General features: G+C 46.2%; 1 protein-coding gene and 1 long non-coding RNA gene across 14 annotated transcripts in view; one reads left to right on the top strand and one right to left on the bottom strand.

Annotated features, from left to right (window-relative positions):
* The window catches only part of hoxb3a (homeobox B3a), a 96,364-nt gene extending 74,124 nt beyond the window's left edge, over window positions 1-22,240 (top strand). For 12 of the 13 annotated variants that reach the window (XM_061846256.1, XM_061846261.1, XM_061846253.1 and 9 more), the window contains one exon: window positions 16,424-22,240. In XM_061846256.1, coding sequence (XP_061702240.1) covers window positions 16,424-17,289 — 866 coding nt within the window. In that variant the 3' untranslated portion in view covers window positions 17,290-22,240. The remainder of the gene's footprint in view (window positions 1-16,423) is intronic. The other variant, XM_061846264.1, reaches the window with a different exon arrangement.
* The window catches only part of LOC133514513 (uncharacterized), a 40,435-nt gene that overhangs the window by 7,460 nt on the left and 9,640 nt on the right, over window positions 1-23,335 (bottom strand). The gene's annotated exons all lie outside the window — the stretch shown is intronic.

Genomic DNA, 23,335 nt, shown 5'->3' with positions numbered 1-23,335 from the left:
TCTGCGCCGGCGACGGGAGGGGCATTGTTTTTACTGCGGGCGTTTGGGACACTTGATCGCCCGCTGCCCGACTCGACCAGAGCACTCTGACATCAGGATCTCTACTCCGGTGAGTGTGCGGTACACCGCGGCGGGGTCAGGGAGGTCCCTTCTTCACCTCACCTTGGGAACGGACTCCCGTTCATGCACTGTGACGGCTTTCATAGATTCTGGGTCGGAAGCAAACCTGATAAATCCCCGCGTGGTCGAAGAGCTGGGGGCAGCAACCTTCCCCACACAACGGTTTCGCCACGCCTATGCCGCCAACGGCAAGTTCCTTTGTCGGGTTACACATCGCACTCAGACGCTACGTATGAGCTCTCCGGACGCTCACTCAGAGCGGATTAGCTTCCATGTCTTCAACGCACGTAGTAGCGACATCATCTTGGGCAGCCCGTGGCTCAAAGAACATAACCCGCACATAGATTGGACCACGGGTCAGATCAAGACTTGGGGAGAGGACTGTCTCAGTCGCTGTTTCGCTGTCCAGGAAGACAGGGGTATTCAAGTCGCGCCGGTTCGGCTAACAGAACCTAGTACCGCCCCGGACCTAACCGCGGTGCCCTCCTGCTACCATGACCTACGGGAGGTCTTCTCTGAATCTAAGGCAAAGTCTCTGCCGCCACATCGGTCATACGACTGCGCAATTGAACTCCTGCCAGGCACCTCTCCTCCCAGAGGGAAACTGTTCTCGTTAACAGGACCAGAGCATCAAGCCATGAGGGACTACATCGAGGACTCGCTGGCAGCCGGAATCATTCGCCCCTCATCCTCACCAGCCGGTGCGGGGTTTTTTTTTGACAAGAAGAAGGACTCCACGCTGCGACCCTGCGTCGACTACCGAGGACTGAACGACATCACAGTCAAGAACAGGTACCCTTTGCCGCTGATCGCTACAGCATTCGAACTCCTTCAGGGAGCCCGGATCTTCACCAAGCTCGACTTGCGCAGCGCTTACCACTTGGTGCGGATTCGGGAAGGGGATGAGTGGAAGACGGCGTTCAACACCCCCACAGGGCACTATGAGTATCTTGTGATGCCTTTTGGACTGACAAACGCCCCGGCCGTCTTTCAAAACTTCATTAACGACGTGCTTCGGGAGTTCCTGAATAGATCTGTCTTTGTATACCTGGATGACATTCTCATCTTTTCAGCAGACCTAACCTCTCACATTCAACAAGTCAGAGAGGTGCTCCGGCGTCTGCAGCAGCACCAATTGTATGTGAATATGGATAAGTGTGAGTTCCATCGGGCATCTGTGCCCTTCCTGGGCTTCGTCCTGGCTGAGGGAGAGATACGGATGGACCCCGGGAAGGTCGACGCGGTGCTGCGGTGGCCTACCCCCACCAACAGGAGGGACGTGCAGAGATTTTTGGGATTTGCCAATTTCTATAGGAAATTCATAAGGAACTTCAGTTCCGTGGCCGCTCCTCTGCATTCGCTCACCTCGCCACATACCACCTTCGAGTGGTCCGGGACCTGCCAGGAGGCCTTCAGCAAGCTAAAGGCAAGTTTCACTACTGCGCTCGTTCTCATTGTTCCGGACCCAGATAACCAGTTTGTGGTGGAGGTGGATGCATCGAATTCAGGAATCGGAGCAGTCTTGTCGCAGAGGAGTCCCAGGGATGGAAGGATCCACCCGTGCGCGTTCCTGTCTAGGAAGTTGACCCGGCAGAGAGGAACTACGACGTGGGAGATCGGGAACTGCTGGCGGTCAAGAGCGCGTTGGAGGAGTGGCGGCACTGGCTGGAGGGCTCGCAAGTACCGTTCGTTGTCTTCACGGACCATAAGAACCTTGAATACCTGAAGTCTGCGAAGAGGTTGAACGCCCGTCAGGCCAGGTGGGCCCTATTTTTCACCCGCTTCCGCTTTAAGGTGTCCTTCCGCCCAGGCTCCAAAAAAGGCAAGCCGGATGCACTCTCGCGGATCCACGAGGGAGGGCGCACAGATTCAGACGCCGCCACTATCCCGCCAGCGGTGTGCTTCGTGTCCGGTTTCACCTGGGCGATCGAGTCGCGGGTGAAGGAGGCCCTGGGAGAGACGCCGCCACCCGCGGATTGTCCGTCGGGCCGCCTTTTCGTCATCCCATCTCTGCGGGGAGACGTCATCAACTGGGCCCATACCAACAAGACGGTCTGCCACCCGGGTATGGCATAGACGCGTTCAGTGGTCGAACAAAGGTTCTGGTGGCCTAACCTCAGCAAGGACGTAAGGGAGTTCGTCAACGCCTGCCCGGTGTGTGCTGCCAATAAGACTTCCCGCCTACGGCCTGTTGGTGAGTTGTGACCCCTGTCCATCCCCTTTCGTCCGTGGTCACACATCGCGCTGGACTTCGTCACCGGCCTGCCGCCTTCACAAGGGAACACAGTGGTGCTGTCCGTAGTGGTCCGTTTCTCCAAGATGGTCCACTTCGTGCCGCTTCCGAAGATCCCGTCGGCCAAGCAGACAGCCCAGTTGGTATTAGACGAGGTCGTCCGTTACCACGGGCTACCCCAGGACATCGTTTCGGACAGGGGTCCGCAATTCAGCGCCCGTTTCTGGAAGGAGTTCTGCAACCTCATCGGCGCTTCGGCTAGTCGGACATCGGGTCATCACCCAGAGTCTAATGGCCAGACTGAGAGGATTAATCAGGAATTAGAGACCGGTCTTCGATGTCTGGCATCCAGGGACCAGAGCACGTGGAGCCAGCACATCAAGTGGGTGGAGTATGCCCACAATTCTCTACCCTCCGTCTCAACAGCTATGGCTCCACTCCATGTCGTGCATGGCTACCCTCCGTCCCTGTTTCCTCCACTGGTCACAGACTCCGCGGTCCCGTCAGCCCTGGCCGTGGTGTGACGCTGCAAACGGACCTGGGAAGCAGCTCGGAGGACACTGCTGCGCATGAGCAGCGCCTACAAGGCCGCAGCGGACCGCAAGAGAAGGGCCGCACCAGAGCTCAGAGTGGGACAGCGAGTGTGGCTCTCCACCAAAGATCTCCCGCTGCGGACGGAATCCCGCAAACTTGCTCCCAGGTTCGTTGGCCCGTTTCCGATTTGCAAGGTTATTAACCCGGTTGCCGTCTCACTGAAACTGCCCAGGTCGATGAGGGTGCACCCTACGTTCCACGTCAGCAGACTTCGTCCGAATCGTACTTCGTCGCTGGCTCCTCCGGTCAAGCATGGTCGACGGGGGGCCGGTGTATACTGTGCACCGGTTGCTGTCTTCCCGCCGCAGAGGAAGGGGGGTCCAGTACCTGGTGGACTGGGAGGGATATGGCCCGGAGGAGCACTCATGGATCCCCTCCCGCTTCGTCGTGGACCGCTCCCTCTTCAGGGACTTTCACGCGGCTCACCCTGATGCTCCTGGGCCGTCCAGAGCCGGCCGTTGGGGGGGGGTACTGTCATGCTCTTGGATTCCAGCCCGGGCTGGGCGTGGCCAGCTAATCAGAAGGCGCACACCTGCGCCTCATGACCACTGATTAGACCCAGTACATATAGGACCCGGGGGACGACAAATACTCCGCTAGATCGTTGTTCTTTATGCCTCGTTCCTGCACTCCTGTTTTCCTGACTTCTGATCTCCGTGCACCGACCCACGCCTGTCCACTGACCACCCTCGTAAGCCCATCCGTGCTAGTACTTCGGATTGTTTGGACTGTCTGCCTGATCTCAGACCTCGGACAGAATAAAGGTTTCGTCTGTACTGTCTGCTGTCTCTGGAGTCGTGCATTTGGGTCCACCCTTGAGCCCCGTTTCGTGACATCTCCGGGGACTCCAGTTTCCTCCCACATCTCAAAAACATGCAGCATTAATTGGATACTCTAAATTCCTCCTAGGTGTGATTGTGAGTGGAGCTGTTGGTCTCGATATGCCCTGCGATTGGCTGGCAACAAGTTCAGGGTGTACCCCACCTCCTGCCCGTTGACAGCTGGGATAGGCTCCGGCACTCCCCGCGACCCTCATGAGGATAAGCGGTGAAGAAAATGGATGGATGGATAAATATGTGCCACCAGGATTTGAATTTGAAATGTCACACAAAACAGGATTAAAATTTAAAATGTAAAGTGATCAATAGTTGTATTTCAGTGTAAGTTTTCAATGTTAACAATTCAACTGGCTACAATTCACTGTCTAAAATTCACCGTCTGTCCCACCAGGCAGGGTTACTTCAGGTCAGAATCGAACACCCAGCCAATCACAGTCACGTGTCGTCACATACTAAAAAAGCGTAACTGGATTGACTGGCTGTTTGGTTCTGACCTGAAGTATCCCAGCCTGGTGGCACAGACGGTGAATTTTAGACAGCGAATTGTAGCCAGATGTATTTCAGACAGCAAATTGTAGCCGGTTGAATTTCAGACAGCCAATTGTAGCTAGCTAAATTGTTTGCGTTGAAAAGTTACACTGAAATAAAACCATTAAAAATGTGATCACTTTACATTTTAAATTCAAATCCCGTTTTCTGTGGGATTTCAAATTCAAATCCCGGTTGCACATATTTACTTCCATATATTTGTTGCTACTGCACCAAACATCAGAAATTACTGCCCATTAATTTGTTTTAACTTTAATGAAGACAAGAAATGTCAACTACAAGGGCTAGTCGTGCAGCCACTTTTAAAAGAAATGTGTCATCGCTCCTGCCGATGACGTGGGGAACCCGGGAAGCAGCTCGACAGTTCAAAAGAACATGAGCTCAAACTACGTAGTACAAGTGTAATGGGGAGATTTACAAAAATGGGTGGTTGCACACAATTGAAATGCTCGCTTTTTTTCAAATGTGCCCATTATGCTCGTTTCTACGTAGTTTGAGCTGTCGTTGTTTTGAAAGCAACCTGACGTCATTGGAAAGCTGCTCCAGATTGTAGCCAAATGGATGGCGACAGGCTGTGCTGCGGAACCAAAACTCTTAGGATTCAAAAAATGCTGATGGAGCAAGATGAGAGGTTCATGATGCAATGCAGGAGGCACTGGAACTGGACCAAGTCATCAGTGATGAGTTCCACAACGATGCACCAAAGGTAGCTACTATGGATCTTTTTCGGACTGGAGATGAGTCAGATGCTTCTTTTGAAGGCGTGGCCAAGGTTATGTAATGTAATGGATAAATTGCAGTACTCACAAACATTTTATGCACAAATATGTAATGCAAAAAATGTTTAAGTTGAACAGTGTTAAATAGTTTATTTAAGACCGTAATATGCGTTATCAACAGTATATATAAAATGTTCTGCCATCGTTGAACATTTATTTGAGTTGATTGAGGGATTCTGTTCTGACAATTAGAGGGACCAGGACAAGCGTGTCCAGTGGCCTATCCCGAGATATAGATTACCTCTGCAACAGTACATGCACAAAGATCATTATTGATGATTGTTGCACTGACAATTTTTTGAAAAGCACTACAGGTCCGAACAATAAAAGTACAAACCTAGCAAAATAGAAATACAGATAATTCCTAATATTTTGAGCATATGGATACCAGCAAATTGGTGGTATTTGGCTCCATTTATCTTTCCATCAATTTTCACCATCTTCCCTGTCCCTGCTGAAGAAAAGCAGGCCCAAACAATAAGGCTGCCACCACCATGTTTGACAGTGGGGATGGTGTGTTCAGGGTTAGGGTTAGGGTGATGAGCTGTGATTCTAATACGCAAAACATATAACTTTGCATTGTAGAGGCCCCGTAGCTCAGTGGTTAAAGCACTGGTAAACCAGGGGTTGTGGGTTTGTATCCCACTGGGGCCTCCACTCCCTGAGAAGGGTTGCGTCAGGCATTCGGCGTAAAAATTGTGCCAAACATATATGTCCGTTCATCTAAGATGACATGCTGTGGCGACCCCGAAAGGGACAAGCTGAAAGAAACCATATAATTTTGCATTGTGGCTGAAAAGTTCGATTTTTGTTTCATCTGACCAGAGCACCTTCTTCCACGTTTGGTGTGTCTCCCAGGTGGCTTATGACAAACTTAAAATGAGACTTCTTATGGATATCTTTGAGAAATGGCTCTCTTCTTGCCACTCTTCCATAAAGGCCAGATTTGTGCAGTGCACGACTGATTGTTGTCTTATGAACAGAGTCTCCCACCTCAGTTGTAGAGCTCTGCAGTTCATCCAGTGATCATGGGGCTTTTGGCTAGATCTCTGATCAGTCTTCTCCTTGTTTGAGATGAAAGTGTAGAGGTACGGCCGGTTCTTGTTAGATTTGCTATGGTCTGATACACCTTCCATTTCAATGTGATTGCATTCACAATGCTTCTTGAGATGTTTAAAGCTTGGGAAAACTTGTTTTATGCAAATGCGGCTTCAAACTTCTCCACAAGCGTATCTCATACCTGCCTGGTGTGTTCCTTGGTCTTCATGAGGCTCTCTGCACTTTAAACAGATCCCTGAGACCATCACAGAGCAGGCACATCAATACGGAGACTTGATTACATACAGATGGATTCTATTTCTCATCATCAGTCAACATTGGATCATTCAGAGATCTTCATTGAACTTCTGGAGTGAGTTTGCTGCACTGAAAGTAAAGGGGGCAAATAATATTGCACGCCCCACTTTTCATTTTTTTATTTGTTAAAAAAGTATAAAATATCCAATAAATGTTGTTCCACGCCACGATTGTCTCCCACTTGTTGATTCTTGACAAAAAATGAAAATTTTATATCTGACTATATTGGACTGAAGACTTTCACAAGGCACTGTATATCCACACGTCCTAAATACCATAAATGGTTCAAGAACCCAATAATTGCATCCCCCTTAACGGATTGGAGGAATCGTTTAGAAGTAATGGCATCTCAATTAGCTCCCAGCGTGCTCTCCCGAATCTGGCATAATTATTTTTTTTTCATTTCTTTTTCCAAAATGTGTATCTTCACAACGGTCACGGGAGTGCTGAAGCATATCCCAACTGAGTTCGAGTGAAAAGCAGACTATACCCTGAACTGGTTGCCAGTCAGTGGCAAGGCACTCATAAACACCACCACTAACCCTTTATTTTATCAAATGGAAATAACATGGAATTAATGATAACGATTATTTTTTAGGACATGATGAACTGTTCCATGAATTCCAAATAATGGGTGGAAACCACCGTGAATAAAATATATAAAAATCAGGAATTAAAAAAAAAAAAAACACGCCAGAGCCTCGTCGACCTGCTAGAGTTTGTTAGGCAAAGAGTGAAGCTTCTTCCGCAAAGTAAAAATGCAATCTTTCAAAAGTTTATGAATTAATTTCATGCACTAAAATAATGCCCTCAGTGAGACATGGAAGGGTAAGTTAGAAAGAATGCCCCCCAATCAGAACCTGAGTGGTGTTCTGTTACTGTACTTCTGTGCTCATCACAGATCCACGTTTAGCCACCACTAGACACCAGGACAGACACTAGGTTGCAGCTCGATGTTCGACATTTTGGTCATATCATTGGACTTGTGGACACTTCTTGGACACTTGGGTGAAGAGTGGGGCATAGCAGTCCACTGATCACCACCTAGTGGAGAGTTGGCTCTGATAGTGGGGGAAGACGCCGGTCCGATGTGGTAGGTCCAAACATATTTTGAGGGTCTGCTGAGAACAGCTGGTAGATTCCACTGTCAGAAGGAGAGTCAACTCCCACCTATGAAAGAACTTTGTTCATGTTCCAGGGGAGGCGGTGGACATTTAGTCAGAGTAGATGATGTTCCACACATCCATGGCTGAGGTAGCCAACTGGAGCTGTAGTTGTAAGGTGCTCTGTGCCTGTCGTTGCGGCAACCTCTAAACATGTTGGTGGACACCAACAGTGAGGGATGCCGTCAAGCTGAAGAAGGAATCCTATTGGGGGTTTTTGGCTTGTGGGACTCCCGAGGCAGCTTATAGGTACCGGTTGGCCAAGCGGAATGCAGCTTTGGAGGTCGCTGAGGCAAAAACCCGGGAGTGGGAGGAGTTCGGTGAGGCCATAGAGAACAACTTCAAGACACCTTCAAGGAAATTCTGGTCCACAGTCTGGCATCTCAGGAGGGGGAAGCAGTGCACCGTCAACAATGGGTACAGTAAGAATGGGTCACTGCTGGCCTCGAATTGGGACGTTGTGAGTCGGTGGGATGAATACTTTGAAGACCTCCTCAATTCCACTGACACGCCTTCTCATGAGGAAACAGAGTCTGGGTTCTCTTAGTTGAGCTCAGGAGTATTGGGTACCAAACCTAGTGATACGAGCTGCTTAGTCCCTGTAGAACTGGTCCGCATTGTCTGCAGAAATTCTGACTCGTTTCTGGTGAGAGTTGGACTCCACCAAGGCTGCCTTTTGCCACCGATTTTCTTCATAACTTTTATAGACAGAATTTCTAGGCGCAGCAGAGGCATAGAGGGGCTCCGGTTTGGTGGCCTCAGCATTGCATTTCTGTTCTTTGCAGATGATGTGGTTCTGTTGGCTTCATTTAGCCGTGATCTCCAACGCTCACTGAAGTGCTTTGCAGCTCAGTATGAAGGGGCTTGGATGGTAATCAGTGCCTCCACACATGAGACTAAGGTCCTCAGTCAGAAAAGGATGGCAGGCCCTCACCCTACTGATGATGAGATTCTGCCCCCGGTGGAAGAGTTCCAGTATCTTTGGGTCTTGTTCAAAAGTGAGGGAAAAATGGAGTTGGAAATCGACAGGCAGATGGGTGCAGCATCTGGAGTGGTGCAGACTTCGTATTGGTCCTTTGTGGTGAAGAGGGAGCTAAGTCAAAAGGCAAAGCTATGAATTTAACAGTCAAATTTCAGTTTCCTCCGCCAGGTTTCTGGGCTCTCCTTTTGAGACAGGGTGAAAAGCTCGGTCATCTGGTGGGGGTTCAGTGTCGACCCACTGGTCCTCCACATTAAGAGGAGCCAGATGAGGTGGCTATTGCCTCTGATTTGGATGCCTCCTGGAATCCTCCCTGGTGAGGTGTTCCAGTCCCTTCCTTCCGGAAAGAGACCACAGGGACCCAGGACACGCTGGAGAGACCATGTCTCTCGGCTGGCTTTGGAAAGCCTTGGGATACCTACGGAAGAGCTGGATGAAGTGGCTGCAGAAAGAGAAGTCTAGATACCCCTGCTATACCTGTGGTTGAGATAGATGGATGGACAGTTCAGGGTGTAACCCGCCTACTGCCCGAAGATAGCTGGGATTAGCTGCAGTACACTAGCAACCATTGTGGTTCATTGTGTGCTCACTCCAGACTCGGAGATGGAAATTCACCGTTGAGCATCATGGGCTCAGATTTGGAGATGCTGATTCTTATCCCAGCCGCCTCACACTCCTCTGCAAACCTCACCAGTGAGAGTTGTAGATCGATGATGAAGCCAAGACAACTGTGTCATCTGCAAAAAGCATAAAGGGTCACTTTGAAAATTTGTTTGTGTTTGGTCATGTGACTGCTTGAGTGGTTTTATTGGTGAAATTGAGTTAAACATCACATGTCAGCAACAATATATCGTTACAAAGTAGCAAGCAGTTTGTAGCTCAATATAACAGGGTAAAAGAATTGTTTCTTCATAACAAAAGTCCTTGAGTAAAAGTAAACAGTAAGTTGCATTAAAACTACTCTGACGGGTACAATTGATCCAAAAAGCTGCCTAAGTGAATGTAAATGAGTCAGTGTGGTACTCCCCACCTTGGGTCGGATTTCATTTAATCATTATGTTGCTTATGTTCTTTCTCTTCCATGCAGCTGTTTTGATATTTTTCGCATTACAAGGCAGACCTCAAGGCCTTCAATTTTCTCAAATTCCGGCAGTTGGCCTCATAATGCGATGCACCTTAAATAAGGATTAATATTGATTAATCATGGCTACCGCAGTCAAGGGGCGTCGCCAAAGTAACAGCGGTATGAACCAATAAAGAGGAATTCCAATCCCAAACCATTCGTGTGTGTGTGTGTGTGAAGACACAAAAATGACTCCTTTCAAGAGACATGCTTACGACGCAACATGCTTACGACGCAAAGTTGAAACTTAAGGCACAATACAACATGGGAATTGTGCAGCCATGAGAGAATTCCACATTAATGAATCAATGGTCCGGAAGTGGAACCTGACCTCTGCCAAGCACAGAAGACAAGACAGAGTTTCCAAGGGAATAAAGTGAGATGGCCACAGTTAGAGGGCAAACTTGAACAGTGGGTTGTTGAACAGAGAGCAGCAAGTAGAAGCGTCTTGACAGTAACTCTTTGAATGAAGGCAACAGCGCTGGCAAAAAGGTTTTTTTTTTTTTTTTTAGAAAAACACAGTGTAGTGTTTTAACAGTGTAAATACAGGGCAATCATAATATTTTTAAAACTTAAAATATGAGTCCAAACAACCAAAACAATTTTGCTAAACTTCAGACATAAAAATGTACACTGATATATCAAAACTGAACTTACAAGTTATACTTCACAAAAATAAGTACACAAGTAATTTGGGTATATAAGAGAGAGAGAAAGAGAGAGTGTCAAGAACGGGACTCGAGGGTGTACCCAAATGCACGACTCGGGTGAGAGGCAAGCAGTAAGGAGAAAGTCTTTATTCGTTCCAGAGTCGGTAACTCGGGAGTCAGTCAGCACAAACAGCAGGAACAGTAGCGACAGGCTTACAGGGTAGGTTAGGAAACAGGCGTTGGTAGGTACACGGGAGGTTGGCATCAGGAATGCGGAAGTGTGGGAATGAGGCATGCGAGGCGACGATCTGGCGAAGACCAGTCGTCCCCTGGCTCCTATAAGTACAGGGGTTAATTAGCGCTGAGGCGCAGGTGCGCGCCTCCTAAGTAGTGCCGGTCTACCGGGACCCGCCCAGCCAGGGCTGGAACGGCAGGGCCATGACAGTAACCCCCCTTAATGGCCGGCTCCAGATGGCCAAGGGGCTTCAAGATGGGCCGTGTGGAAGTCTCTGATGAGGTTGGGGTCAACAATAAAGCGTGAGAGGATCCAGGAACACTCCTCTGGGCCATACCTCTCCCAATCCACCAGGTACTGAACCCCACTGCCTCTGCGACAAGAAGAGAGCAGACGGAGCACAGAGCACTGCCTACCATGCGGGGAGGCTTGACCCGAGGAACCAGTGGTGACGGACGGGTTGGACAGATTCTGCTCACATGGAAGGTGGGATGGACCCTCATCGACCTGGGGAGCTTCAGTGAGGCGGCGACAGGGTTAATGACCTTGTTGATGGGAAACGGACCCACGAACTTGGGAGCAAGCTTCCGCGACTCCGTCCGCAGTGGGAGATCCTTCGTGGACAGCCACACGCGTTGACCCACCTTGAATGCCGGTGCCCTTGTCCTTTTGAGGTCCGCTGCAGACTTGTAGGAGCTGCCCATCTGCACCAGCGTCTTGTGAGCTATCTCCCAGGTCCGCTTGCAGCGTCTCACTACCGCCAAAGCGGAAAGTACCACAGATTCTGTAGCCACCGATGGAAATAGAGAGGGAGGATAACCGTGCACTATTTGGAATGGAGCCATACCTGTGGAGGTGGAGGGCAGGGACTTGTGAGCATACTCCACCCATCCGAGGTGCTGGCTCCATGTGCTGTGGTCGTGCAACACCAAGCAGCGTAGGCCGGTCTCCAGGTCTTGGTTAATCCTCTCAGTCTGGCTGTTGGACTCCGAGTGATGTCCTGAGGTCAGCTTACCTCCGCCCCGATGAGGGTGCAGAACTCTTTCCAAAAATGGGATATGAACTGTGGTCCTCTGTCAGACACCGGCAGCCCGTGGTAGCGGACGGCCGTGTCCAGTAGCAGCTGGGCCATTTGCTTGGCGGGCAGGATCTTTGGGGCTGGCACGAAGTGGACCATCTTGGACAAGCAATCAATGACGGAGAACACCACCATGTTCCCCTGGGAGGGGGTAGCCCAGTGAAGAAGTCCAGGGAGATATGTGACCAGGGACGGGAGGGAATCGGCAGTGGCCGCAACTTCCCCATAGGTCGCAGGCGGGAAGATTTATTGGCCATACATACCGGGCAAGCATTGACGTATTCCCTTACATCCCTTCCCAGGTTTGGCCAGAGCCGCTGCTCGACGACCGAGCGTGTCTTTGCCATGCCCGGGTGGCAGACAGTCTTGTTGGTGTGGGCCCAGTCAATGACGTCCCTTCGTAGTAACGGGACAGAGAACAAACTGCCGGGAGGACATTCGGCGAACCCCGAGTGTCCCTCAAGGCCTCCTTCACTCTTGTCTCGATCTCCCAGGTAAATCCGGTCATGAAGCAGGCCTCCGGAAGAATCGGGATACTCAGGGGGTCCGTTCGCTCCCCTTCGTAGATCCGCGAGAGTGCATCTGGCTTGCCGTTCTTCAAACCTGGACGAAAGGACAGTGTAAACTGGAACCGCGTAAAAAAAAGTGCCCACCTGGCTTGGCGAGCATTTAGTCTCTTCGCGGTCCTCAGATACTCCAGGTTCTTGTAGTCGGTGAGAACCAAAAATGGCACTTGCGACCCTTCTAGCCAGTGTCTCCACTCCTCCATAGCCGTCTTGACCGCCAGCAGTTCACGGTCACCCACGTCGTAGTTTCGCTCGGCTGGGGTCAGTCTTTTTGATAAGAAGGCGCACAGGTGAATCCTTCCATCCTTCGCACACCTCTGCGAGAGAACCGCTCCCATTCCAGAGTCCGACGCGTCCACTTCGACTACAAACTGCCATTCCGGGTCCGGCATTATGAGGATCGGTGTGGTGGTAAAACTTGCTTTAAGCCTGTCGAATTTCTCCTGACAGATCCCGGTCCACTCTAAGGTCTTGCGGGGAGATGTGAGAGCATGCAGAGGTGCAGCAATGGAGCTGAAGTTCCGGATGAACTTACGGTAGAAATTGGCGAACCCGATGAACCTATGCACGTCCTTCCGACAAGAGGGAGTGGGCCATTGAAGAACCGCGCCCATGTTCCTGGGGTCCATTCAAATCTGTTCCTCTGCCAGGATGAACCCCAGGAATGAAACGGCGGCTCAGTGGAACTCGCACTTCTCCACGTTCACGTACAGCTGTTGAAGGACCTCTCTGACATGTTCAATGTGGGTGGTCAAGTCTGAGGAGAAAATCAGGATGTCTTCGATGTATACGAAAACGTTCTTGTTCAGCTTCTCCCGGAGCACGTCATTAATAAAGTTCTGGAATACACCTGGTGCGTTCGTCAACCCAAACGCCATCACCAAGTACTCGTAATGGCCCCAAGGGGAATTGAATGCATCCATGAATCCATTCATCCCTCTCCCGGAAGCGTACCAGATGGTACGCACTCCGTAAGTCCAGCTTAGTGAAGATCCGGGCCCCCTGAAGTAGTTTGAAAGAGGTCGCGATCAGGGGAAGAGGGTACCTATTTTTCACGGTGATGTCGTTGAGCCCTCTATAGTCGATGCAGGGCCGTAGTGAGGTGTCCTTCTTCTTCACGAAGAAGAACCCTGCTCCAGCCGGGGCTGGAATGGCAGGGCCATGACAGACTGAGAGAGAAAGAAAGAGAGTGATCATGAAATATAAAAGTGAGGGATAAAATGCGTGCTCTACAGGGCCAGTGCTTCAGATAGACCTAATCTGTCACGATGCGGGGCTCAAGGGTGGACCCAAATGCACGACTCCAGAGACAGCAGGCAGTACAGAGGAAACCTTTATTCGGTCCGAGGTCTGAGATCAGGTAGACAGTCCAAACAATCCGAAGTACCAGTACGAATGGGCTTACGAGGGTGGTCAGTGGACAGGCGTGGGTCGGTGCACGGGGATCAGAAGTCAGGAAAGCAGGAGTGCGGGAACGAGGCATGAAGAGCAACGATCTAGCGGAGTATTTGTCGTCCCCCGGGTCCTATATGTACTGGGTCTAATCAGTGGTCATGAGGCGCAGGTGTGCACCTTCTGATTAGCTGGCCACGCCCAGCCCTGGCTGGAATCCAGGAGCATGACATAATCGTATTTACAGTTGTCAATTATATAATATTTGAGAAATTTACATCCAACTTACCTTTGTGTTTCTTGGTTTGGATATGCTCCTCAACATTTTTTGCTCCTATCGGAACACAGAGTGCACAGCACTTTGCCAGGAACGTCCAGTTTTTGTATGTGTTCAGTTAGAAGTGTTCATACAGTTTTTGTTCCTATCTGCACAGTTACGCTTTTTTCAAGCCATTCCCATCTGAAACACTTTTTTACCCCGTGGGTTATATAAATTTCTCTAGCATGATCTTCATCTTTTCGCTCCAAGCCTTTCGACATACTGACAAACGTCCAGACCGCTCGATAACATATGTGTACGTATGTCTATAAGTTATAACTACGCCGTAGTAAACAGAATGCTTTGCTATGAAATGTTAACATCAGAGTGAGAATACCGACGAAATACTGTCAAAATGCTGCCGGAAATGTTGGCGTTATTCTGGACACCAATTTTAATGCAAACCGATAGCAATGCCGTAAACAGATAGCAACGCCGTTTTCCACTTTCAAAGCTGTGAATAATTTCACGACGAGCGCTGTTGATAGATGGCTTTATCACAGCCTAGCCCCCAAGTCAAGCTGTACCCTTACACCCCACCCACAATTTTCTCAACGGATTTACGTTTCACAAAAATGACAATTTCAGCTGAAAAAACTGCATTCCGCGAATCCGCGGAAAATTCTCATCCCTGTTAAAGTGTTAATTTCACATACAGTATTTACAATTCAAATCAAGTGCATTTAAATTTTCCAACTCCAATAAACAAGCCATCAATAAATTTTCTTATTTTGACTGAAAAAAATATGACACATTCCCAAAGTTATCACAACAGCATGGAACACAACGGCACGTAACACATAAGGACAGCACATGTAAGCTGGACAAAATGGAGGGCTCTGCGGTCACAGGGAACGGAACTCTAGAAGGACAATCACCCGACATCATTGTAAGGCTTAAAATAATCCCAAATGTGAACAATATACAACTTTGTTTGTCTGCAGTTCAAGCTGTTAATGACAGTTTTACTTACAGAAGGAGCAGTGAAGAGACATGAATTCACAACGTGATGTCTTTCTCTTCTGGACACAATGTGCACTGATGAGAAGACACCAGTGCATGCTCTGCCAAGGACTGAGAAAGCATTGAGCACTCAATCACAACAGACAACATTCCTTTCCACTTCTTTGGCATAACAGAAAATAGTAAAGATCATGAAAAAGAAAAAGGTAGTTTGTAACACTTAAACTTCACAGAAAAGATGAAAAGAAAAACTTTTAACACAAAGGAACATTCTCTTTTCAGTACATAATCTCTCCATCCGCACACAAAAAATCCATCGTCAGTCTTCTCATTAATGAACAACAAGTATCTCATTGGATGCTAAGTGCTCATTTTAGCTCATCGGTTGGCTCGAGGTTCTTCTCTTGTTTATTGTTAGAGCACTACAGTTCGCCTCAAAGGCCTGGCAAGTGAACTGGTCTCTGGAAATGGCTCTTTGTGGACGACAGGAATGGCTTCATCTTTACAGCGCTTTTTTTTTTTAAACGGCAGAGAAAATAGTCGCAGAGTGTGAGTTTGACTGACTTATCTGAATGTTTTATTGATATTCCCTTCAAGGAGAAATCCAATGGTTTGCATGAACAATGTATACAATAGGACATGTAATATTTACTCTATTTTGACAATGTGATGTTGAATCCCCTCTCATTTAATAGTGTTTTGAGAAGATTTGTATCGACAATTACAAATTTTCAGGGGCACTCCTATTTTCACGAGTCAAATGACTTACGTGCATGGATGTGACATGTAAGGTGCTGCACCAAAGGCTCGATTACATTGTGCCCAGCAGTGATTTATCAGATTTATCCTCATCTGATGAAGAAATAGCAACATTAGTTGATCGGGAAGACGGAGGAATACTTCCATACAGATTTGAACCTGTTGCTGTAAATAATGTTGAATATTCGGATGGTTCTTTGAGAGGAATGACGCTTGAGTCTGACTACTCAGAGGCCTACGCGCGGGACGCAAGTGCATAAACAATGACTCCCGGAGCTCCGGGCCGGCAGCTGCGTATGGTTCTTGAGTCGGGAATGACGCCGAGTCTGACGAGCAAGATTAAGGCCTCCACTGGACGCCAAAGCTCGGCTTGGGGCCCGGCGCCGGAGCTTGCTCGTCAGACTCCACATCATTCCCGTTTGAAGAACCATCAGCGCCTGCTGGCCTGGAGCTCCAGGGGCCTTTGATTACACACTGAAGTCCTGCGCATAGACTTCCGAGTAGTCAGACTCCGGCGTCTTTCCGCCCGAAAACCATCCGAATATTCAACATTATTTACAATGAGTTGCACCCTATTAATGAAAACAGCTTCCAAATAGGCCATTCATTGAAGCTGTGCCTTATAATCCGGAGCGCCTTATAATGTGGAAAATATGGTATTTTTATATTTGGATGTCACATTTATTACCCTGTTAAGCTTCCTATAATGTTTTCTGCTTGTCTCAGCAGCATCAGGTGGAGGTGAGAGTGGTAGTGGTGGGGAGAAGAGTCCTACTGGTGGGTCATCAGCATCGTCAAAGCGAGCGCGTACAGCGTACACCAGTGGCCAACTTGTTGAACTGGAAAAGGAGTTTCATTTCAATCGATACCTGTGCCGTCCACGGCGTGTAGAAATGGCCAATCTGCTCAACCTATCTGAGCGCCAGATTAAGATCTGGTTTCAGAACCGACGGATGAAATATAAAAAGGACCAGAAGTCCAAAGGATTGAGTTCTAGCTCAGGAGGACCATCACCAACGAGCTCACCACCTCTAGCCATGCAATCCTCTGCCAGTTATCTCAACTCAATGCACACTATGGTTGGGGGAGGTGGGTCAGCCTATGATGCCCCATCTCCTCCATCCTTTGGTAAACCTCATCAAGGAGTTTCCTACTCCATGTCCACTGCCTACTCCAATCTCCCGTTGAAGGGCTGCCCTCCACAACAAAAGTATAGTCACCAAGATCAAGACTATGGTGATCCACATTCTCACCATGGCTTAGTACAGGCAAACAGTACCAGCTTTGAAACTCCCAGTAACATGCAGTCTAGTCCAGTCTATGTGGGGAGTGGCAGCTATGTGGAACCCATGTCTGGGTCTGGATCCTCCATGTATGGCCTAAATCACCTTGGTCCCACACCATCCCATCACCAAACCATGGAATACAATGGTGCAGGGCCTCTGTCTGCCACAAACCAGCATCATGTGAGTGGAGAGGTACCACCAGGGCCCTGTGATCAAGCCTCTCTTACAACATACACTGAGCTCTCAGCACACCATACCTCAACTCAGGGCAGAATCCAAGAGGCACCCAAGCTCACTCACCTGTAACAGTGGGAAGAAAATGAAGCAAGACCACATTAACTAATTAACAGGTTGAGCAAACACTGAGGGATTCACCTATAGGAAAAGGGATGTCATGAAACATCAGAAAAGACAGAGAAGAGCAGTTCATTGGTTTATTATTTTGCAGCCAAAAAGGGGATCAATGAATAAATAGCCCATTATTCTACCCATTGCTCTCAGCAATATGGCAGTGTATTTTTACTCTTAGAATAGCATTTACCATAATTTGTTTTTATTCTGTAATCATGAACAGAAAACTCACATTGTACCTTTAAAGTCTTCAAATTTATACTGAAAGTTAGGAGCAAGACGTCCAATGTAATAGTGCTTGGGAATTCTGCTTCACAATAGGAGATCTGAGTTCATCCATTGGCACACCTTTGTGTGGAGTTTGCATGTTCTCACCGTGCTTGCTTGAGTTTTCTCTGTGTGCTCTGGCTTCCTTCTTACTTTTTAATTGAATACTCTAAATCAAAGGTGTAAAACTCAAGGCCCAGGGGCCAATGTCAACCTGCCACATAATTTCATGTGTCCCATGAAAACTAATTATTTGCACGGACTTCCTTGTTTCTTGCATCTGTACCAAAAATTCAAATGATCACGTATTAAATAATGTTAAGATATTGCAAATATTTGTTGTTACCAAACCCTATTTTACAATAAATTTCTGAGGGTCAGAGTGTATCATAGTCACCCTGTTTAATGTAAAATGGAATGCAATGTCTTACCTCAGGAATATCTTTTGTATTTCATGAATACCAACAGTGAATATCAAACATTATGAAGTCAGTGTGAAAATGTCGATACGCGCTGAACAGGAAGTTGTGCAGTAAAATGGGACAACTAGAAATAAAGGACTTAATTTTACTGAGCATTAATTGCAAACATGTATTCCTGTCGAAAAATAGATCTGCATAAAATACATTTACAGTGTTTGGGTAAACCCTAATTCGAAATTATTTTTTTTAATTTTCATTATTCATGTTTGTCATTTTGCAGAGGCCCCATATCTCAGTGGTTACAGCATTGGTTTGGTAAACCAGGGGTTGTGAGTTCGTATTTCACTGGGGCCTCTACTCCTTAAGAGGGGTTGTGTCAGGAAGGGCATTGGGTGTTTCTAAAAAAAAAAAAAAAAAAAAAAAAAAATTGCGTTCATCTGAGATGTCATGCTGTGGTGACCCCTAACGGGACAAGCCAAAAGAAAAGACAATGTTTGTCCTTTTGCCCATCACACCCTCTATAAGCCAGCTGCCCTGTATATTATGGTCAGGTTATGAAACATTTATTTGATTTCACATTCAGAACAGCCCACTGAGGGAAACTACTCCAACAATTTGGTCCATGGGAAAAATGAGTTTGACATTGCTGCTGTAACTGATTCATTGGTATGCAATTTTTTTGTGTGAATTGTTGTTTGACTATATGTGCCAGCAATTTACAAGTGACCAGTCTAGGGTGCTACCAACCTCTCACCCCAAATCTGCTCGGATCAGCTCTAGTTACCCACAACTCCAATCAGGACAATGTAAAGTGAGGAGAAAAAGGGCATGGTATTATACTTCAAACTTGAGAAGAGTACAGTGGAGTATTTGAATAACCTGCTATATTGCAATTTCTCCCATTTAGAAATCACGGAGGGGTCTGAAATTTTCATCGTAGGTGCATGTCCACTGTGAGAGAGATAATCTAAAAAGAAAAATTCTGGAATCACAATGTATGATTTTTTTAATGATTTGTGTGATACAGCCTAACACCTGAGAAAACCAATGTTAATATTTGGTACCGTAGCCTTTGTTTGCAATTACAGAGGTCAAACATTTCCTGTAGTTGTTCACCATGTTTGCACACACTGCTGGAGGGATTTTGGCCCACTCCTCCACACAGATCTTCTCTAGATCAGACGCGTTTCTAGGCTGTCGCTGAGAAACACGGAATTTCAGCTCCCTCCAAAGATTTCCCATTGGGTTTAGGTCTGGAGACCGGCTAGGCAATGCCAGGACCCTGATATGCTTCTTACGGACCCACTCCTAGGTTTTCCTGGCTGTGTGCTTCCGGTCATTGTCATGTTGAAAGACCCTGCCACAAACCATTTTCAATACTCTGACTGAGGGAAAAAGGTTGTTCCCCAAAATCTCCCAATACATGGCCCCAGTCATCCTCTCCTTAATACAGTGCAGTCATGCTGTCCCATGTGCAGAAAAACACCCCCAAAGCATGATGCTACCACCCTCATGTTTCACAGTAGGGATGGTGTTCTTGGGATGGAACTCATCATTCGTCTTTCTCCGAACGCAGTTAGTGGAATTATGACCAAAAAGTTCCATTTTGGTCTCATCTAACCACAAAACTTTCTCCCATGACTCCTCTATATCAACCAAATGGTCAGCGGCAAACTTAAGACGGGCCTTGACATGTGCTGGTTTAAGCAGAGGAACCTTTTCCACCTGTGTGAAGTTGTACAATTTTATCTCTGGTGTCTTTGGACAGCTCTTTGGTCTTGGCCATGTTACAAATTTGAGTCTTGCTGATTGTATGGGGTGGACATGTGTCTTTATGCAGCTAACGGCCTCACACAGGTGCATCTGATATAGGATAATACATGGAGTGGAGGTGGTCTTTTAAAGGCAAACTAAGAGGTCTTTCTAGCTGATAGACAGGTGTTCAAATACTTATTTGCAGCTGTATCACACAAATCGTAAAAAAATCATACAATGTGATTTCTGGATTTTTCTTTTTAGATTATCTCTCTCACAGTGGACATGCACTTACGATGACAATTTCAGACCCCTCCCTGATTTCTAAGTGGGAGAACTTGCAATATAGCAGGGTGTTCAAATACTTATTTTCTTCAATGTAAGTAAGGATGGAAGGACAAAAAAGTCCCATTGTTTCATAGAAAGCCCATGTTAAAAGCATTTAACTTTAGAACTCAGGACTAACATAACTGATATCTTTAGATCTGAAAATCATTATTCTGTTCAGAAAATGGTATACTAATTATTATTCTTTTAAGTAACAGACTGAAATCAGGTTTTAAAGAATCAACACCCTGCAAGACCCACATACAAACAGTGCTGTGTAGAGTGGCAGTGTCACACACATTTTAGTCAAGACCCACATTGTATTTATGTTTTCTCGTGGATGGCAATTCCCACTCTAAACTCTTGTAAATATAAGATGACCTCATATTATTAAACATACTCTACAAATTGATGCTCATGACTTTGAAATACCAAGTGAGTAAAACATTGCTCTTTTTAAAAAAAATAATGATTCATAATTTTTTTAAAGGGGATTGCAACAAATAGTGCTTACAATATCATGTTACTAAAAGACAATTTCCTGTTTTGTATTTTAGCAAGTAATATGAAGTCCACTCACATGATTTGCTTTTGCAGGCGACGATAAATGATGAGGCGGGCCAAATGCGGCCCCTGGGCCTTGAGTTTCACACTAGTGGTGTGGAGCTCTTGTAAAGAGAAAACAAAAGCTGGCACTCTTCATTCTCACTTGTCCAATAAGTAAATTTAAAACACTGATTCACGAGCTGTCTCTTTTCACCTCCTGCAGTAAAATGTTTGTGTGGAGCCTAATGGAATCACGAACCGATTGTATTAAATATTTTGCAACAGCACATGCCCTTTGATTGGGCAACAACTTTCTATAATTGTTTTTTATGCATCTGACACAAAAACAATACCTACAATCACTTCTTTTCCTACTCCAACTATTTGGAAAGCTCCAAGGTTTTGATCCCCGGGAACGATGCACGTACAATGTCTTGCTCAGTACTTCACCAACACACCCTTTCTACACACAGCAATGCTAAGCTAGTTTCCTGTTGTTTATAAGTGTGACGTCAGGTAATGCCAACGGCTGACATTGTTAAAATGTTTACTACCTTATTTTCGCACATCATTGATACAGGGTATCTAATTGAGAAGGCCATTTATTTATGGTTTCCCTGCGATTGGCTGGCAACCAGTTCAAGGTGTACCCTGCCTCCTGACCTTTGACAGCTGGGATGGGCATCAGCATGGCCTGTGACCCTTGTGAGGATAAGTGGCTAAGAAAATGAATGGATGGATTAATTTATGTTTCTGCCCATTTTTTACCTCTCCTTCAGTAATGGAAGGGTTTACATAAATAGGTGGCCATCACTTCTTTTACATATACATTTGTGTTTTTTTCCCTTTGAAAATCTTGACTTTTAAAATTGATACAGGGTACATATTTGGACAAAAATGTTTGGACCAGAAATATGTGCACATTTGTAACCATCTGTTAGAGGAGTTTGGGACAATACACAAAACTTTAAGAGCACTTTCTTTTTTTAAACAATTAACTTGGTATTAAAAACATTAGGTGTGTCCAGCTCACTCTGCTAGACTCCTTGATGTTATGGGAATATTCTGATGTGTTTTTTAAAAGTGCCATTTACACAAGTTCATTTGCATCTGGACATGATTATTGCACTTAGAGTTTACATATTGAAGTTTGTTCAACATTCATTATAAAGAAATATTTATTTGTTGTAGCCTGTTTTAAAAGTCACTCTGCGTTATTATTATTTATCTGTCATGTATTTATATTGTCAAAAAACTACTTTTCTAAAATTTACAGTACCTGTTATGACAGAAAAAAAAACAGCATTGTGTTTCTTTTTCGATTGTACTGAAGTTACAGTTTTAGTTCTTGTATTTTGATAGAAAAGATGTACTTTTTAATTTCTACAATAACTCTTACACTTAAATGTCTTGACATTTCAAATGAAAACGTCAAGAACGGGGATTGGCAACCCATCCATGCAGACTGCAAAGTTTTGACAATGTATAGGCGCAGAGGTGGGGGGATGAACAAGACGTTTTGGGGAACAATGACATCTTTATCTAACCTTTAAGTGCTTTTAATTTAATTGTTTATAGAGTTGTCTGTTCAGCAATTCCTTAATAAAATGTTATTTTATACAGAGTTTCATTGACTTTTTGAACACCTTCTAAGGCAGAAAACTTGAATTTGAAGGCTTTTTAAAGACAAATATTCCCAAATTCACTAAATTCTCCAAAAATACATTCTAACAAACATTCCTGTCGGCAAACGTGATGTATTGTTATAATCTAGCGTAATTTACTGTGGTATCTATTGTCAATTCATTGATGAAAGCTAGCAGTAGATGATCTATATCTTCCAAAAGCATGTAGAGAGGAAAGGTTTTAAACTTCAAGATAATGCATACCACAGGGAAAATGACCGTCTCATTTAGATATATGGACAGACTAGTCTAATGTTAGAACACAGATCAAGTAAAAGTAAATCACAATCACATACTTATTATAGTTAGATATTTAAACATCACCTGTGTTATATCCCAGAAATGTTTTCAATGTAACTGTCATGAGGAAGAATGGACCACCGCTAAGAGGGGCGTGGCCTGGCCACCGCTTTGGGCGGTCTCATCTCTGACACCTGTCAATGGTCACAGCTGTTTCGCATGAGGCAATGTGAAAAGACCAAGTATTTAAGTTGGAGTTTTGTCACTGGCATTTGCCAGTTCATTACCTTGAGTTAGTGAGTTGCGTTCACTGCCAGCAGGAATCTCCACCACCGAGAGAAAGTGCAGTGTGAGCTATCCTCGTCACAGCGATTCTGTCCCACCATAAATTAGTCCTGTCTGTGTTCATTTTTCCAAGTTTGCCTCCTAGTCATCAGACCACGCTTCATGTTTTTGGACTTTGCTTATAGCCTCGCCTTGTTGTGCCTCTGCCTTAAATAAGAGGCTGACTTGGTAGAACGCGCCTTTATGTACGTGCGCTCAATGTATTGGCCAGACCTGAATCAAGCGACGAGGTGGATGATAGTGTAATGTCTTTTTTTTTTTCACGTCGTCACACGATCAAACAAAACTGCCTCGCGTTCGATGCATTGAGCACCCCTTGTGTAACTGAATTTCCTTTGATATGGCTTATTATGTTGATGACTTTCGACGCAAACGCGCTCGCAGAATTTGAAGTAGCTCGGAACATGTGCTTTT

Source organism: Syngnathoides biaculeatus, chromosome 16 (assembly GCF_019802595.1).
Source record: "Syngnathoides biaculeatus isolate LvHL_M chromosome 16, ASM1980259v1, whole genome shotgun sequence".
NCBI classification, from domain to species: domain Eukaryota; kingdom Metazoa; phylum Chordata; class Actinopteri; order Syngnathiformes; family Syngnathidae; genus Syngnathoides; species Syngnathoides biaculeatus.
This window is presented reverse-complemented; position numbering and strand designations above follow the sequence as displayed.